The sequence below is a fragment of the Pezoporus flaviventris genome, unplaced genomic scaffold (genome assembly GCF_033815535.1).
Source record: "Pezoporus flaviventris isolate CSIRO_AGI_PZ_B2104156 unplaced genomic scaffold, CSIRO_AGI_Pfla_v1 ptg000045l, whole genome shotgun sequence".
NCBI lineage: Eukaryota > Metazoa > Chordata > Aves > Psittaciformes > Psittacidae > Pezoporus > Pezoporus flaviventris.
The window spans coordinates 793,167-810,589 of NW_026892593.1; the positions used below are offsets into that span (position 1 = coordinate 793,167).

Genomic DNA, 17,423 nt, shown 5'->3' on the forward strand with positions numbered 1-17,423 from the left:
AATTCCAGCAGTTACTCAAACCTGTGCAGACAGGAACCGTGGGAGGAGAGGGAAGGATGATAGAGCTGCGATTAAATCTTTGGGCACAGACAGTTTTCGTCTTTGCACTGAAATCCTGTGGGAATGTGCTAACTACATAGCAGTGATCACACTGAAAGCAAAACCTGAAGAGTGGACAGTGGGTGGTAGCTAACCAGAAAACTCCAGTTTCATAGAAATCCAAGTTGTGTTTTGCTTTTTTATCTGAGTCTAATATTGTGTTGAAGAAGGATGTGTGGAGTTCCATGTTAAAATGTGAATGAGCTTCCTTGATATTCTGGTATTTACTACAGTTTATCTGTGTTGGAGGTGAGCTGACCTTGCGATGTTTCTGTTTTGTGGCTATGTTCTAGAGAAACGCATGGAGAGCGGCTGACCCCTGCCTAGCGGATTTGACCTTGGAGTGCCAAATGTACTGCATGTGGGAAGAGTCCTGAGAAACTCCAAAGGACAGCACTTGGTGGTCCTGCAGCATCTGGTTAGGGTGGAACACTGAGAACTGCAGAAGACTTACCTGGAGACTTTCGGGAAGGGGAGTAGGGCCTGATAATGTTTACAGTTTACACACCTTTTGTTAGATGGTTTATTCCATTCATGGGGTTGGATTAAAATTGTAAGAGCTTTTGAACTCATTTGCGGGGAGGAGCTTGCTCTTTGCAGGGACAGTTTGGTGGTACAGTTGTGACAGCAAATCCTCCTTAGTGCAGACAGTTCTGCAGTGGAGGGGAAAAAGGCAAGTGAAGCTTTTTACTTTCTGCTTTCCTCAGAGGTCTTGATAAAGTCTGCTGGTAAAGTATATGTCAGCTTTGTAAATGTGACTAATTTGTATTTATGGCAGTTCACCTTTCCTGAGGTAACCAAGGCAGTGACCTGTGAAGGCCTCAATGCTTTTCCTTTTAACTGAGTTTATATCTTATACACACACATGTTGTGTCTCTTCATTTGGTATAAAAATATTTTGTTTTTGCTCAAGGTGACTTTAATACTGTCATGTGCTGGGTTGTCTCCAAAGTACCTACTTTTAAGACCTGAAGTAAAAGAGGAATAGCTGATAGGATCCAGAAAATCCATACTTCTGGATTTCTCCTTGCATGTCTGGTTGCTGGGTTGGTGTGACACACATATAACCGGCGTCTACTAATGCACGCTATTCTGTAGAGCCAGGTCTTGCCCTGAGGTCTCTTATGCAGACAGGGTAGACCTGTGAAGGCTTGGTGCCCCTCCAGCTAGAGTGCATTCATGAGTTCCCAGAAACGTGTTCTCGTGAGGAGCATGTTCCTTGTGTTTCCGGTGGGAAGCTGGCTACAGCCTGTTTATGTATTTTAGCTTGCATGACATGGCTAAAAACAGATAACCTAGAAAAACAGCATCTTAGTTGCTAAGCTGTAGCTATTTTGTTTGATCTCTTTTTGGCTCCATAAATCTCACATTCTTGATAACAGTCTAACAGGAAACTCACTGACTCAGGCTCTCTTGGGAGACGGGCAATAGCATAACCTTGGGGTGGGGAAGGACTGAGGCCTGGGCTGTTGACATCCTAAGGACAGATACTAATTAGAAGAATTCTGTTAACAGCGTGAGAAGTATCACCTCCTTGTCTCACAGCCCTGTTATAGAGAATAACTGAGCAGCCAGGGGCTCACCTTCGGGAGATTTTGGTGAGCTCAGAGCCTCAGTGGAAGTGTTAGTGTATGGGCAGTGTCTGGGCACAAGTATTTCACCTGAAATAATGTTGCTTCACTTCAAAATGGCTTTATTTAATTACTTAAGATGGTGTGGATTTATTACATGGTAAAACTGGTGGTACTTGGAAAATCAAGGTGCACAGTGCTGGGGCTTTCTTAGCCTGAGTAACTTCTTGTGACTGAATTTTGGATTATAAGCCAGCTTGCAAAATTCTGTTCCCAGTTAGAGTGGTTTTCTTTGAGATACACTATGTCAGTAATTCCACTTTGCCATGTCATGAGTCACTGCTGTGTAACCACACCACATTAACAGGAAGCACAGAAGTTTCAGTTCACCTGATATAACTATTTGCAAGACAGAGTTGGATATATGTAGGTCACTATATAAAGTGGCAGTCTCACCATGCATGTGTGATTTCACACTCTGAATTAAAAGAGCTAACCATTTGGTGGAAGGGCTAATAGCGATATGTTTGGTGGCGTGAGGCTGTGTGCACCAAGGTGATCTGAATTCTCTTTTCTCCTGTCTGCATAAACTAAATTATGGCTCCTGTCAGCAAGTCTTATTAAACATGTGAGCAAGGCTTATGTTTTACTGACATTGGCAGCAGTTGTCTCCAGAGGCAGGACCACTGGACTAATGTCTATTGCACTTCCATTAACGCTTCTTTTTTAGTGAATCACTGAATCCTCCTGGCACTGCAATGAAAGTTACTACTTCAGTGGTCCTGGAGTAGCAGTAATAATGTTGGTAGCAGCCATATAGTGTTGTCGCAATGTGTCTCTGGATGTCTTTCTCTTGGGTGTCTGCTACATCAATGTTCCTGAGGTGAGAATGAAGTTATTTATACCAAAGTGTTTGTTTTGTGTTTGTTTTTTTTTTTGTCCCAGAGTGTAATCTAAAATTGAGGCCACAATGAACTACTAGTTCACTTCTACCTAGACTTTTTGTGATATGAAATCATAGAACCAACTTGGTTGAAAAAGATCATCAAGTGCAACCATTACCCCAGGACTGCCAAGTCCAGCACTAAACCATGGCACTGAGGGGCTCATCTACACAGTTTTTGGACATGTCCAGGGATGGTGATTCCACCACTGCCCTGAGCAGCCTGTTCCAATGCCTGATCACACCTTCAGTGAAGAATTTTTTTCTAATATCCAATGTAAACCTCTCCTGGTGCAGCTTGAGGCCATTACCTCTTGTCCTGTCACTTGTTACTTGGGAGACGAGGCAGACCTCCACCTCCTTCCAGCCTCCTTTCAGGTAGCTGTGGAGAGTGACAAGGTACACTTCAGCTCTCTCTGGAATAAACAACCCCAGTTCCCTCAGCTGTTCCTCATCAGACTTGTATTTCAGAGCCTTCACCAGCTTTGCTGCCCTTTTCTGGACCTGCTCCAGCACCTCAATGTCTTTCTTGTAGTGAATGGCCCAGAACTGAACACAGGATTCTAGGTGCAGCCTCAGAAATGCTGGTTTTATGATATTTATTATATAGCATCTTAGGAAACCCAAAAATTATGTAACAGAACCAAAAGATTTTGATGAAATACCAGACATATAAGCAAAAGTGTTACTGTTAGAGGAAATGCGTTACTCACTGTCTAACAAAAGTGTTACTGTCAGGGGAGGTAGGTGAATTGCACATCCTCTGCAAAAAGCCTGAGTCAGCTGTGTCTGTACTGAGACCTGACACAAGAGTCTTTCCCAAAGTCACCTAATGCTCCCAGGCTAAGCAATTTTAATAATACTACTTCTCCTAGCAAAAGATTCACAGTATCTATCTTACACAACATTAAACCTATCATGAAGAAAGCAAAAATACAGCGGTCAAGTGCTACATGTCCTCTTCCAGTCTCTGTTGATACAATTTCCTACAAACAGAAAATGAATTCCGTCTGCCATTTTTAATGGTCATGCCCAGAAGACACTTGCCTATGTACTAGGATGTTTCCATAATGAATGGAAGAAGTACAGAACAGCTTATTTGGAAGTTTTATAAAGAAGAGCCAACTTCCATTACTGATGTTTTCATTGCTGGCCAAAGAGCTAACTAAAACAAGGCTCCACTGGAGCTTGAGCTGAAACATTTTTAGTTTGATTTAATCTCTTCAAGCTTGAAAGTCTAGGCAAAAGCAGAGAATACCTGACATGTAGTGAACGAGCCCACAGATGAGCTGGAGCAAAATGAAGGGATGAGCATGGCCTTTTTGTGGAGTTGAGGGTGTCTCCCTATAGACTGTGCATTTAGTTTTAGGCATTATGTGACCTATGGTCCATTCCTACAAGATATTTAAGGGGGAAGAATTTCATTGCCAGGTAAAAGATCCAAGAGGGCAATACGCAGGTTCACTCTTCCACATGCCTTATCTTGACAAGGTTTATCATCCTGAACATGTTTCCAATAATGCAGTATAGTCCTAGCTGACTGAAAACGTGCTAAAGCTCAAGAAAGTTCCTGCATGCCAGCGTGCTGGTGGTGATACACAACAGATGAACATCAAAGTACAGCATGGGTTATTCACCTGTAGCCTCATTCAAAGTAAGAAGGAAGTGTCTGTGGCTTTTGAGGTAGACATGATGTAGAGTTCCAATCCTCCTCAGAAAATCCTCTGTCTTCAATATGGGTCAAGAAGTCATTGTCGAGAATATTCAACCACTACAGTTTCTCAATGAGTTAGGGAAACTCCATGTAATTACGCCTTAGAAGTTCATTGCTGAGGTCAGTGATAGGATAGAGGTTTGACTCTTGGGATAGCACTGGGGAGAAAATACGATCTGTGAAAAAAATGTTATTTTTTTAATTAATTACACTTACAAAACAATGCAGAGGGTACTTTATAGAGGGTGTGCATGCAGAGGTCTTTGGTAGTTTTGAATTAAAAGCATAGATACTAATCTTAAACATCATTAAAAATATCATTAAACCTAGAAAAAGTCATAAAACTAAGAAGGAAGATTACTTTTTTTCCCCCACCTGAGCTTGGAGAGATCTTTCTCAGTGTTCATTTTTGTTTGTTTGTTTTCAAGACAACTTTGTTTTATAAATAAAGGCTTGGCATTATCATGTATCACAAGACATCAATAGTTCAGGCTCAAAGTGAAATTACTAAATTACCAGTTCCCACAGCAGTTGCTAGAATATTTGACAACATTAACATAGGAAAGAATTAGTGAGAAAGGCTGCTCTTTTAAGACATATTCTTCAGATGCATTTTTTTCCACTTTATTCTTGCTCCCCAAAGAACCACCAGCAATGGTTTCAGCCACAGTACCACATTTTAAATTAAATGCAGCTTTCCTTCCACTCATCTCTTCTGCCAGCTCTGCAGTTCAGAGTAGCCTGTTTGTGGAGGGGAGTCTAAGTAAGGAATTTCCTTGAGGTTCACCTTCAGCGCTGGCTCAAGACCTCATTCTTCAGAAGATCATTGTATATCCTCCTCAAACAAGATGAAAGAAAAATTTTTCTTCAATGTAGCAGAAAACCTTCTGATTCCTTCGTCCCTATCTAGACTTCAGCTGAGGATTGGAGTAAGATCTAGAGATAGTGCAGGTTTTTAGCCCCATCTTTCCTTAGGATGAAATGCTGGATGCTTATCTCCCAACCAGGCTGTGGTGTGCTAGACAGCAGAGGTGATAGCAGTGTCTTGTCACATCCTTGTTCATTGCAATCACGTAACAGAAATAACAGACCCTGGGAATGAGAAGCGTATCTCCACTTCCAAAGGAATTCTCTTGACATGTTACAAGGAATAACTGCAGCCACAACTGTGGTACATCCAGAACCAGCAGCCATCTGGTGGAAGGTGGTTGGGAGGAGGCCAGGAGGAGACTGATGAGCATGGAAACCATACAGTCTGCTAAAATTAGTGTCCAGCAAGATTTTGAATGCTCATTTTTGAGCTGGACATACAGCAGGCTAAAGGGATGGAAGATAGATTGTAATAACTCACAGCTGCAAACAAATGGTTAAATAATGCAAAGGCTTTAGGAATACCATGTTGTGAAATATGAATGAATTAACTTCTAATATCCATTTCAGCATTTCAGAGCCTGGAAAATAAAGCTGAATGATGCATGTAGGGAGGAAAACTTAATCGAAACAAAGCTTTTTTAAAGTCTCAGAAGGAGGATGTCATGGCACAGCCAAAAATTAGCATGACCATGAGAGGTGGCTGACAATGTAGATGGGAGAAAGAGAGCCTTATCAAGTCTAGCTTAATATTTTCTATGAAAATGTGTCCCAAATGTATGGTTTCCAATATTAGAGAAGACACACAGAAGAGATCCTGTAATGACTGCATAAAAGAGGGCAGGAGAAAGATTCAGTATCAAATTCCTCATCCCTCTGCCTGATGTTGTTTAAATGTCCATCAGGTGGTGTAGGAAGCTTGTGACCAGGTGGGCTTCTTGCATTGGTTTGAACAGCTGTGAGTAACACAAGTACTTACCCAAGTAATGAACCCTTTCCGTAGGACTGGAGCCACAAGAAGGGGCCACTCTATCTGGATCCATGTCTCAAAAAGTGACCAAAGGGATGGAAAGGAGGGATCTGGCAGGCGGGCAGGAAGACAGGGAGTCTGGACCAGAGAGGGTCTGAGTGCATGTTCACAGATTTTGTTCTGGGTTTGGGACTTCTTTACTGCTGTATGAGCTGGTGAAGGAGTGCAAGAAAACCTCAGAAGCAGACTTTGGTTATCCGACTGTGTTTAACACCAGGAGAGGAGTCTGTGGTAATGTATTTCAGGGGAATCCAGTCCTTCAAAACAGCCTCCCTGGCTGGCTTTCTCCATCTACTCTTTAATGTCTGTCTTTCTCCATCTACTCTTTAATGTCTGTCTTTTGGCTAAGAATAACTCAACCTCCCATCTGCTCATTAACCTGCTGACCCACTGGGCCTATTAGCCTGGAAAATGAAAAAAAATACGGAAAAGAGTTTATAAACATGTTATTGAATAGCTTTGTGGTGCTATAGACATTTGGGGTGTGAAATACATCATTGACATCCTGGGTCCAGACTTGCTTTTGCTGCCTGCTGCAGTCAGGATGCTGTTAGAGTGTGGGTATGGGAATAGGTTCTTGAGTTGGGCATGGAAACAGACCTGGTGATGATGGCTTCAGGGTGATGAGGCATCTTCACAGGCACAGACTGTGCAGAGCTGATATGACAGGTATCTGAGGGAAACTGAGGCAAGACTGAGGCATGGAGAGATTAATTCATTATGTGGATGTAGCAGGGGAGGCTAAAGCATAAACCTGGTGCCAGCAAGCCTTTAGGCTGCTTCCTTTCAGAAATAAGGAAAAGAGCTGTGCATTTCAGCCCATGGGGTAAGGCTGGTTGTGGCTCTTGTCCTAAGAACCTCAGCCACAAGGGGTGATACCAAGCCCCAGGGTTACCCCTGTTCACTCCCAGAGGCAGAGCTGAAGCTTTGGTTTTCCTATTTCTCACATTTGTCACCTGTGTGCCTTGTGGGTATTGGGCAACCAGGAGTTTGCATTTGTACCAGGTCTGAGTCCTCATGCATTACCGTCTACAGCTGGGTTGCAAATTACTCTCTAAAGAGAGCACAGTTTACCTTTGGCACCCTGCATATTTCAGACTGAAGGGTCAGCAACATGGAGATCACATGGATAAGTAAGTGCATGACCACCTCTAATGACCTCTGGTCATTACACCCAGCTACAGCCTGGAATATAGATAATTTTTCGGAAAATGGGAATTTGGAGATCAGATATGTGATAAAGGCAGTGTTGGTCCTACACATTTTCTGGTCTCCCAGAGAGGTTTGCGCAGAGATGGGCAGATGGCCAATAACTCCAGTGGGCCACTGTGTGGGAAAAAGTATTTGAAGGTAGGAACCGTACATGTCAGGTCTTTAGGGTCTGGTGCAGTGTTTGGGTCTGACCACTGCTGTATTCCAGTGAGAAACAGCAGAGCACCAGTCATTTGCTGCGAGGTTAATAGCTGGACTTGATGATCTTAAAGGGTCTTTTCTAATCTAAATGATTCTATGAACAAAAATTTATATGTTACATTACTTGTTGTAAAATTGCCAATCCAATTAGTGTGTTACAATCAGAACAGGATGCTAAAACCTATACAGTTCTCAGATAATTTTATGCAAAGAGAATTCAGGATTCCTGTCCCGGTAAAAGCCCTGCTTTGCCCTGCATTAAGATTTGGTTTATTTTATAAGAAACTGAAGATTCTAATGGCCTTGTAGTTGTATTTGTGGGTTTTGTAGCGGTTAGGTAGTTCTCAGAAGAGGATACTGGAAAGCAAGAGAGTTGCTGATGTCATTTTTATTTACCACCACTACGCAAGAAAAAAAAAAGGCTGAGAGAGATGCTGGTGGCCCTATATAAGGTGCACCTCACCTCCTGCAGAGCACATCAAGAATCACTGCAAAGGTAAGGCTTGCAGCCTTTGTGCCTCTCTCACTTTGCCTTGCCCAATCTCCCTCATGCTAACACTGCTCTCTCTCATCAGTGCTACATCACTGTAGCTGAAACCTGCTGCGACAGAGGACTTTGGGTTGTGAGACATGGCCTCCCTGCAGACCTTGACCAAGAGCTTCTTAGGATGGGTCTTCTGCTGCTGCTGTTGCTTTCTCCCTCTTCTTCTCACCAGCCCTCTGCCTCCAAAAGGGGCAGGGGTGGCTTCTACCGTCCATCATACCTGCAGGCTCAGGAAGCTCAACTTTCAGCCCTACATCAGGAATCGTACCTACACCTTGGCTAAAATGGTACAGTACCTTGTGTAACCTTCATGTGGGATCTGAGGACCTCCTTCTCCACCAGTGCCCTCACTTCTCACCTTCAACATTCCTCTCTTTCTCATGCCTTTCTCCAGAAAAAAACCCATGCACTTTCAGTAAGGCAGAGCTTGGGCATGTGGAGTGGGTCTGTTGCCTACTTGTTGTGTAGGCAGGGGAAGCAGCTGCCTCTGCCTCTTCTCCTCCTGCTCCTCAAGGGAAAGTCAGTCACTGGCACAGCACAGCTCCTTCTCTCAAGTGGCTGCAGCTAGACTGGGACAATTGTGAAACCTGAGCTTAAATTTCTCTGTTTGCCCAGGGCATTTGGAGCTGGACTTGTCCATGATTCCAGCCATGGCCAGGCAGCTCTTCAGGCATCTTACAGTGCTTTGCTTGGGCAGGTTTCTTGGCTGCTCTTACCATGGGTGGGTCCCCCCCTTGGTGTGCGCCGCCGAGTGCTTGCAGCATCTCCCAGCGGTGCTGCTGGCCACTGTGAGGTTGGCCACCTGCGGCACCTGGTTTAGTCATCATAGCCACTATGACATCTGATGTTGAAAAGAGGGACAGGAATTCAGACTTCTGCTTATTTATTTTCTGGTGATATTGACCTTAAATCTCACCCAGCTCAGGGGAGAAGCAGACAAAACATCCAAGCTTATCTACCTGTAACAAAATGTCTCTGGTGTCATTTCCCTCTTTTCACCTGCTCTATTAATGATGAAAACCTTAGGGTTTATTGTTAATTTTCTCATAAGGTTCCCATCCCTGCCTGACATTTCCCTTTTTTCCTGTCAGGCCAGGGTCTCAGACGAGGACACAGACAACAGGCTCATTGGGCAGCAGCTCTATGTTAACATCAGGGTAAGCTTTACACACTTAGGTGTGAAGACTGCTCTTTGAAACCTTCTCCAGTACTCGCTGATCTCTTGCCATGAGTTAACATGACCTCTTACTTGCATACATAGGAAAACAACCGCTGCTACATGATGAAGAGGATCGTGGAGATTGTAATGAAAGATGTCCTCCTCACTGAGGTCAAGGGCCAGTACCCGTACGCTGCGGAGGTGGTACAGTTCTTTGCATCCTTGACCTCGGAGCTGAGCAGATGTGTGAGTAGCATTGTGTTTCTTTCCCTAACTCTGAGTTGTGACTCTTGTCACTGCTCCTGAATCTCAGAATGCTGCAGTGTCAAGAGACACTGATATGAAAGGAAACATCAGATTGAAGATATCAAACTCGAGGTTGATAGAAGGTGTGCGTGTGGGGGAAAAAAAGCAGCACATTGTTGCATACAGCTGCCAATGTTACATCTGGATTTTGCCTGTTTTTAGAAATCCTCTGGACACAGAGAGCACATTGAAAAGAACCTGGAAGAAATGAAGACCAAACTGAAAGAGGTACATTTTCCCCCAAAATTTAAAAAGAGCTGTGACAAACTGCAGTGTTTTAGTTGGATTAAGGCTGACCCAATTGTGACACAAACTGTGCAGATTATCTGGGAGATGAAGCCTTCATGGGCATTAAAGAGGGGATTAGTGATATTTCCACTTCAAACTCTCCTTCAGTTGTTAACTGTCTGCACACATCATGGTAATTTAAAGCTTCAGAAGTCAAATTGCAGGTAATTCTGTATGCTAGACTAGATTAGAATGATCTAGTTTATATTTTATGGTATAATGACGCTAACAGAACTACTTGAGAGAATAAGGAGAGTAAGTTCTTGATTCAATTTCTATGACAAGCCTAATTTCAATTTTCTGAGAAATAACGAGATGCTCGAACTTATATTCTGCTCTTTTCTAGTTGGGAGAGAATGGAAAGACTAAAGCCATTGGAGAATTGGATTTACTGTTTGACTACATAGAAAATGCCTGTACTGCTATCCCAAAGAAGGGAGGGAACAAGAAGAAAAACTGAAGGAATTTCAGGTCTTCAGATCAGTCTTCAAGAAATGTCTCCAAAAACCTCTTGCTATAATACTACAGACACACTTTCTTTCTCCTAATTCCCCTCGATGCAGTAATTTTTCACCCATGCCAATAATAGCAAACTAAGTGGGCACAGAGAGGATGCATATTGCTGCCTACTTTGAAAGGAAGACTCCAGGACAGTGTTTGTGGCTCCATTTCGACGCAGGACATTAGTTATTTTAAAAGACACCCCCTTGTGCTCCTCATCTCCATAGGAATAAACCAACTGTTTCTGTATTTTATTTGCTGAGATTTGACACATGTGAATCAGCTTTGATCAAGGTAGGCAGGGATATGTAGCCAGGATGTTTTGAGCCTTTTACTTGTAAATCTCTCTTGCATATGTTGCCCCCTTCTGACCTTTACCTGAAAAGTTCAGAATAATTCAGAAATAATTTTTGTCATTCCTATTTAATAGTAACTTATTTTAAGGTAATAATTGTACTGTACTTTTATTTATATATATTAATTGAAAATTATCCAAGGAAATGTATTTATGAAGCTGTACTAGAGGGTTTTATGTGAACTATGAAATTAAAACTGCCGTGTGATATTTATATTCAGTTGGATTGTTTTATAAATGCTTATTCTTTAATTTATTAAAATAAATATTTTGGTCCCCAAATGTTGCCATTTACAGAGCTTTTTCTCTTTTACTCAAACACAAGGGAGATGACATTGCTTTGGTAGATGAGGACTGGGTTAGGGATCAGTTAAGTAATCTGGACATCTATAAATCGATGGGTCCGGATGGAATACACCCGCGGGTGCTGAGGGAGCTGGCGGAGGTCATTGCTGAGTCACTCTCCATCATCTTGGGTAAGTCGTGGGAAACAGGTGAGGTGCCTGAGGATTGGAGGATGGCAAATGTCATGCCGGTCTATAAGAAGGGAAAGAAGGAGGACCCGGGTAACTATAGACCGGTCAGCCTTACCTCCATCCCAACAACTTATTCTTGACACCATCTCTAGACATATCAAGGATGAGGGGGTCATTAAGAGCAGCCAACATGGCTTTACCAAGGGGAAGTCATGTTTGACCAACCTTATAGCCTTCTATGAGCAAGTAACTAGGTGGATGGATGGTGGCAGAGCAGTAGATGTGTTTTTTCTTGATTTCAGTAAGGCATTTGATACTGTCTCCCACAGCATCCTCATAGATAAGCTAAGGAAGTGTGGGCTTGATGATCAGGTAGTGAGGTGGATCAAGAACTGGTTGGAAGGAAGAAGGCAGAGAGTTGTGGTCAATGGAGCAGAATCTAGCTGGAGGTCTGTGACTAGTGGAGTCCCTCAGGGGTCGGTGCTGGGACCAGTGCTGTTTAATACTTTCATCAACGACCTGGATGAGGGAACTGAGTTTACCCTCAGCAAGTTCACCCATGATACTAAACTGGGAGGAGTGGCTGACACACCAGAGGGCTGTGTTGCCATTCAGCAAGACCTGGACAGGCTGGAGAGTTGGGCGGAGAGGAACTTGATGAAATTCAACAAGGGCAAGTGTAGAGTCTTGCATCTCGGGAAGAACAACCCCGTGTACTAGTACAGGTTGGGGGTTGACCTGCTGGACAGTAGTGAAGGGGAAAGGGAGCTGGGGGTCCTGGTGGATAGGAGGATGACCATGAGCCAGCAATGTGCCCTTGTGGCCAAGAAGGCCAATGGCATCCTAGGGTGCAGTAGAAAGGGTGTGGTTAGTAGGTCAAGAGAGGTTCTCCTCCCCCTCTACTCTGCCTTGGTGAGGCCACATCTGGATTATTGTGTCCAGTTCTGGGCCCCTCAGTTCAAGAAGGACAGGGAATTGCTTGAAAGAGTCCAGCGCAGAGCCACAAAGATGATTAAGGGAGTGGAACATCTCCTTTATGAGGAGAGGCTGAGGGATCTGGGTCTCTTTAGCTTGGAGGAGACTGAGGGGTGACCCCATCAATGTTTACAAATATGTAAAGCGTGAGTGTCAGGATGATGGAGCTAGTTTTTTTTTCAGTGATGTCCAGTGATAGGGATGGGGGGCAATGGGTGTAAACTGGAGCATAGGAGGTTCCATGTGAACATCAGGAAAAATTTCTTTACTGTGAGAGTGACAGAGCACTGGAACAGGTTGCCCGGGGGGTTGTGGAGTCTCCTACGTTGGAGATATTCAAGGCCCGCCTGGACAAGTTCCTGTGTGATGTACTCTAGGTTACCCTGCTCTTGCAGGGGGGTTGGACTAGATGATCTTTTGAGGTCCCTTCCAACCCTTAGGATTCTGTGATATATTGTGCCTGTGGGGCTGTTGGGCCAGTGGCTATATTCTTGTGCACAGAAAGGATGCAAGCTTGGTCTGAGGACATGCTTCTTTACCATAAGGCTGCAATTTCAGTGTATCCCAGGCCAGGGCTTAACAAGGAGCATATAGGTCAGTGCTTCTCTTCCGGGGTGGTAAGAAAAATTGCATCATTTATGAGAATCATTCATTTCATTTATTGATTCTGCTTCAGTATGCCTGTAGACAAGTTCCCATCTTGAACAGCTGCTGATGAAAAGTCCCAAACTCCGTATCTTGAGATGAGATGGAGACAGCGGTTGCTACTGAAAACTCACAGCACTGTATTCTGGCTGCCCCATGGGCACGCTGAGCACAGTGCTCTGCAGCATCTGGGATTTGAGAGTGCTTGAGAAGTGCTTGGTGCCTACTCCTGACACAAGCTCCCAGGCAGGAAAAAAAAAAGAAAATAAGTCACTGAAGAGCAGTTTAATCCATCATTACCATGGCCTTCATCAATGTCCCTGGGCAAAGACAGAGGAGTTGCAGTGGTGCAGCAAGGGATACTGCTAGCTGCACAGAAGTTAAAGAGGTGAAAAGTGTCCAAATAGTGAGAAAAGCATTCAAATAGTGAGAAAGCCAGAGGAAATGTGTAATAATATTGTCAGCAACTGGTGAAGGCTTCTCAGCAAGGCTTTGCCGTTTTTTTCATCAGAGAAACATGAATCCAAATTAAAAACATGGATCCAAATTAAAACAAAACAAAACCGAAACACCATGAATATCCTCAAATAAAGGACTAAGGGTGGCAGTGTAGATAAGGAGGGCAAAGTCTGTAAACACAGCGTATCAAGGACATAAATGTAAAAATGCTTGCTAAAAGGATATCAAGAAGACATCCCATAAGTAGATACTATAACATGGGAAAAATGTTGGTAAAAAGTCTACCTTGATCTACCTCGGTGGGTTCATCAATTAAATACAAAGAGAAATGAAAGTTAGTCCATAGTCCATAAACAGTTAGTTTCAACTTGTATCAGCTGTTGGGGTTAGACGACACTAAAATGGAATTAAACTGTCCCATACTGCTCTCAAACAAAAGGGATTTCAAGATAAAATTATCCATTCGCATCTAATTTGAACAAAGTTTCCGTGAGCTGAAATGATAACACTTTCTTGTGGGAACTCACATACTAGATTGTCATATGACCCATCTGGGTGATGGATGCCTCTTACCTGTCAAACTAGATGCAATCAACATGGTTTATTTTGTTCCACACTCTCATTTGCATCTCACAACATATGAATTGCATACCTTCTCACAGTCAAAGCAGAAGTGACCCAACAGTGACAGCCAGCCAGAATTTGGTACCACATAACTGTGTTGGGGGTGTAACCTTTTGATATATTCAGTAGGATATTTATTTTCTTTTTTATGGGATAAGAAATGATGTTGTCAAGAGCTGTTGGCCAGCATCCTTTCTCTTATCACTTGAGCTTGTGACAGCTGAAAGCAAAGGGAGGGAATTAAGCACCAAGTGGAGAGCTCATCTCACTGATCTTTGACAGACACAGTCTATCCCAAAGCTACACCCAGCTTCATTTACAGTCAGTGGAGGGTAATAGGAATTATCTAGGTGCCATTAGAGATTTATAAAGATTGTGCCTTTGGACAGAATAACATGACTTTTCTCTAAAAGTGCATGTTTTCTTCCTTGACTATAAATAGATTAGACCATGAATCACACATGCTGCTTCTCATTGACATAATCACTTCACAAAAGGATAATTAACTTATTTCCTTCTTCCACTTCCTTTAGGCCTCTTCCACACCATCCTTGTTGAGCTGCCCTACCCAGAAATGTCAAATCAAACTCTCAAGCTTTCCACATTGGGGCTAAACCCAGATAAAAATCTGTTTGTCCACAAAAGTGTAAAAATGACGTCACCTATTTATTAGCTTCTCTAACCCTGAAAACCATTCCCTGGAAGACTCTCCCATGGAAACCTCACAATCTGGAGCCCTGAAACTGAGACATAGCAGATTTTGCAAAATTTCCTTCATAGATGTAGTTGCAGGGCATCTGTGACTTGTGGGTGTGTGAAAGATGGTGGGTGATGGTCAGTCTTGAACAAAGGAAGTAGAAGTTGGAGGAGGTTTCCCTTACAGCCAAGGGAAATGTGTGGGACAAGCAACTGCTGACCAAAAGTAAGGTGTAGTTTCAATTAGGCAAGATGGGTTTCGATTTAGTCAATAGTTATAGCTCAAAAAAGGAAAACCATACTGAAATGTTTTGTTCTGACATTTTCTCAATGAAATATTTGAGGTTTACACATCAAAGTAGTGTTTTGGTTTAGAATTTTACGTACATTTTCTTTCAAAGGTTGAAAAGAGATTTGAAAGCAAAATGAACTGTTTCATTTTGAGTTGGACAAGTGCTTTGGGCTGGCCCCAAATGAATTTTTTTGGTTTAATTTTTCAGTTGGGTAGCCAAAAAGAAACTCCATTGTTCATGCAATTCTAATTTCTGTTGCCCTATTTTCCTTTCCTTAGCATGCCTCCAAGTTGTGGATTATTTGTAATTCCCAGAGGTCTTCAACCTACTGCTGTTAGGGAAGGCACCTGCTCTACATCCTTCATTGAGGACACCTCCATTGTAGAGTCTGGAGGACCTCTTCCCAAGCAAAAATTGATGGAGCTGTCTACTGCCTGATTGGCATTCTGTTGGTTCTTCCCTTCACTTACATTAGCTGATGTTTTTGCTACATGGATAATTATAAAACATTTAAACTACCTCTGAAACTTCGCATTGTGAAGACAGAGGAACCCAAAGCACGAACAGAAGTTTCCACATCCTGCTGAGTAAGTATTGTGACAGTTTAAAAAATATCTCTTCAATACATTGCATGGAGTGTTACTCAGTTATGAGATTTACATATTCACTGTCTGAACATATACCTTACTGACCTAGAATAATAGAGGGTTTATATTTCTAATTTGCTGCTGGAAGTATGTTCTAGACAATGAAAAATACTGAAGCTATCCTGATGGTAAAATAGCAACATATGATTATGCTAGCCTATGTTTTAAAGCACAATTAGCTAAATAATTAGCTGCCTTGAAGAAAGAGTGTACTGAATGACAGTAAATGACTGATAATCTTTTCAGTCATGGGCATCATCCATGCTCAGTGGGTGCTTGTGAAATCTAGGAAAGCGCTTTCTGTTTAATATTTACATTCCAAATACCTGGCCGAATTCAGATATAAATTGCTATAATTTAATCTGGAATTCACTGATGAATGGTTTAGAAAGGAAGATGTTTCTACATCTTTGCTCCTCTAAAGAGAAGTTAAAAAAAAAAATTTTTAAGAATGGTTCATATATCCTCAGCAAATTGGCATGAGAGCCAATAAACATTTTTTGAGTATGAAGGATTAGAATCATAGGATCATAGAATAGTTAGGGTTGGAAAGGACCTTAAGATCATCCAGTTCCAACCCCCCTGCCATGGGCAGGGACACCTCACACTAACCCATGTCACCCAGGGCTCTGTCCAACCTGGACCTGAGCACTGCCAGGGATGGAGCATTCACAACCTCCTTGGGCAACCCATTCCAGTGCCTCACCACCCTAACAAGAAAGAATTTCTTCCTTATACCCAATCTAAACTTCCGCTGTTTAAGTTTGAGCTTGTTACCCCTTGCCCTATCACTACAGTCCCTAATGATGAGTCCCTCCCCAGCATCCTTGTAGGCCCCCTTCAGATACTGGAAGGCTGCTATGAGGTCTCCACGCAGCCTTCTCTTCTCCAGCCTGATCAGCCTCAACTTTCTCAGCCTGTCTTCATATGGTTTAATCGGTTCATACGGATTAAGGCATAGCATTGAATATTTCCAAGATCAGGCCATTTTTCTTCTTTAGGATTGAATAAGAAAGGGCAAATCTTCAAACTAAAAGCATTTTTTCTGTTGCTTAGGGAAAAATAAATTGAAATATTTAAAAAAAACAGACTGACAAATGTATGTTTGATCAGCTGACTTGAAACTGTTGCGTGGTTGCTTCTGCAAGAACCAGTAAGGTTCTTCAGTGGAAATTGTAGCCTTAGTTTCAAATGACTGAATGTAAAACACTGTTTTCCAAAACCTGAAAATTGCGCTGATTTAAAGTTTATTTGGTCCTATAATTTTCCAAAAGAGGGTCGCTTCTGACTCCTAAAGCACATCCAGGGAGTGGTGGTGGCGTTCATTAAGCTGTGAGCGGAATTATGTATCTGTGGTAAAATCTGAAAGCTATGAAATCATGAAGATTGACTTTCTGATTTGTCTTTTGCATTAGGCATTGACATGTAAGAGCTCCCCAGTGGATTAGTCATCATTTATCTGGTCCTGCTCCACAGAAGATAGAAAGAAAACTCCTACTTACTTCAAAGTGTATAAAATCAGGCTTATAGCTTGTGCATCAAATTAATTATATTACAGAGAAAAGATGAAAGATTTCAGCACAGAAGTCATGATGGAAGTCATGAAACAAGCCTTTCTCTATGAAAGGCTTGTTTCAGAGAAAACATTTTATGACACTTATTGACTGCTTGTCATCGCAGTGACCTCTTTTACCTCTTTTTTTTTTTTTGTCTTAGGTTAATACTTCTTATCAAACATGTCTCTCAAATTTCTGGCTTGACCAACTTTTCTCCTTTAGTAGTTACCCTTCATAATGTGACTCCTGCCAGTCTTGA

At 42.4% G+C, this 17,423-nt stretch overlaps 1 protein-coding gene across 1 annotated transcript; it reads left to right on the forward strand.

Moving 5' to 3' along the window:
* Positions 1-6,626: 6,626 nt before the first annotated feature.
* Positions 6,627-10,989, forward strand: IL22 (interleukin 22). Its single transcript, XM_061467076.1, has 5 exons — positions 6,627-8,471; positions 9,276-9,341; positions 9,446-9,589; positions 9,812-9,877; positions 10,284-10,989. The coding sequence occupies exons 1-5, from the start codon at positions 8,271-8,273 to the stop codon at positions 10,395-10,397; spliced, it is 591 nt and encodes a 196-aa protein (XP_061323060.1). The 5' UTR covers positions 6,627-8,270; the 3' UTR covers positions 10,398-10,989.
* The last annotated feature ends 6,434 nt before the right edge of the window (positions 10,990-17,423 follow it).

What these genes read in the sequence shown, in the direction of transcription:
- IL22 (XM_061467076.1), top strand. Translation starts at nt 8,271, where the DNA reads ATGGCCTCCCTGCAGACCTTGACCAAGAGCTTCTTAGGATGGGTCTTC. An exon ending in AGCTCTATGTTAACATCAGG is followed by an intron (nt 9,342 to 9,445) that starts GTAAGCTTTACA and finishes TTGCATACATAG; the next exon opens with GAAAACAACCGCTGCTACAT. An exon ending in CCTCGGAGCTGAGCAGATGT is followed by an intron (nt 9,590 to 9,811) that starts GTGAGTAGCATT and finishes GCCTGTTTTTAG; the next exon opens with AAATCCTCTGGACACAGAGA.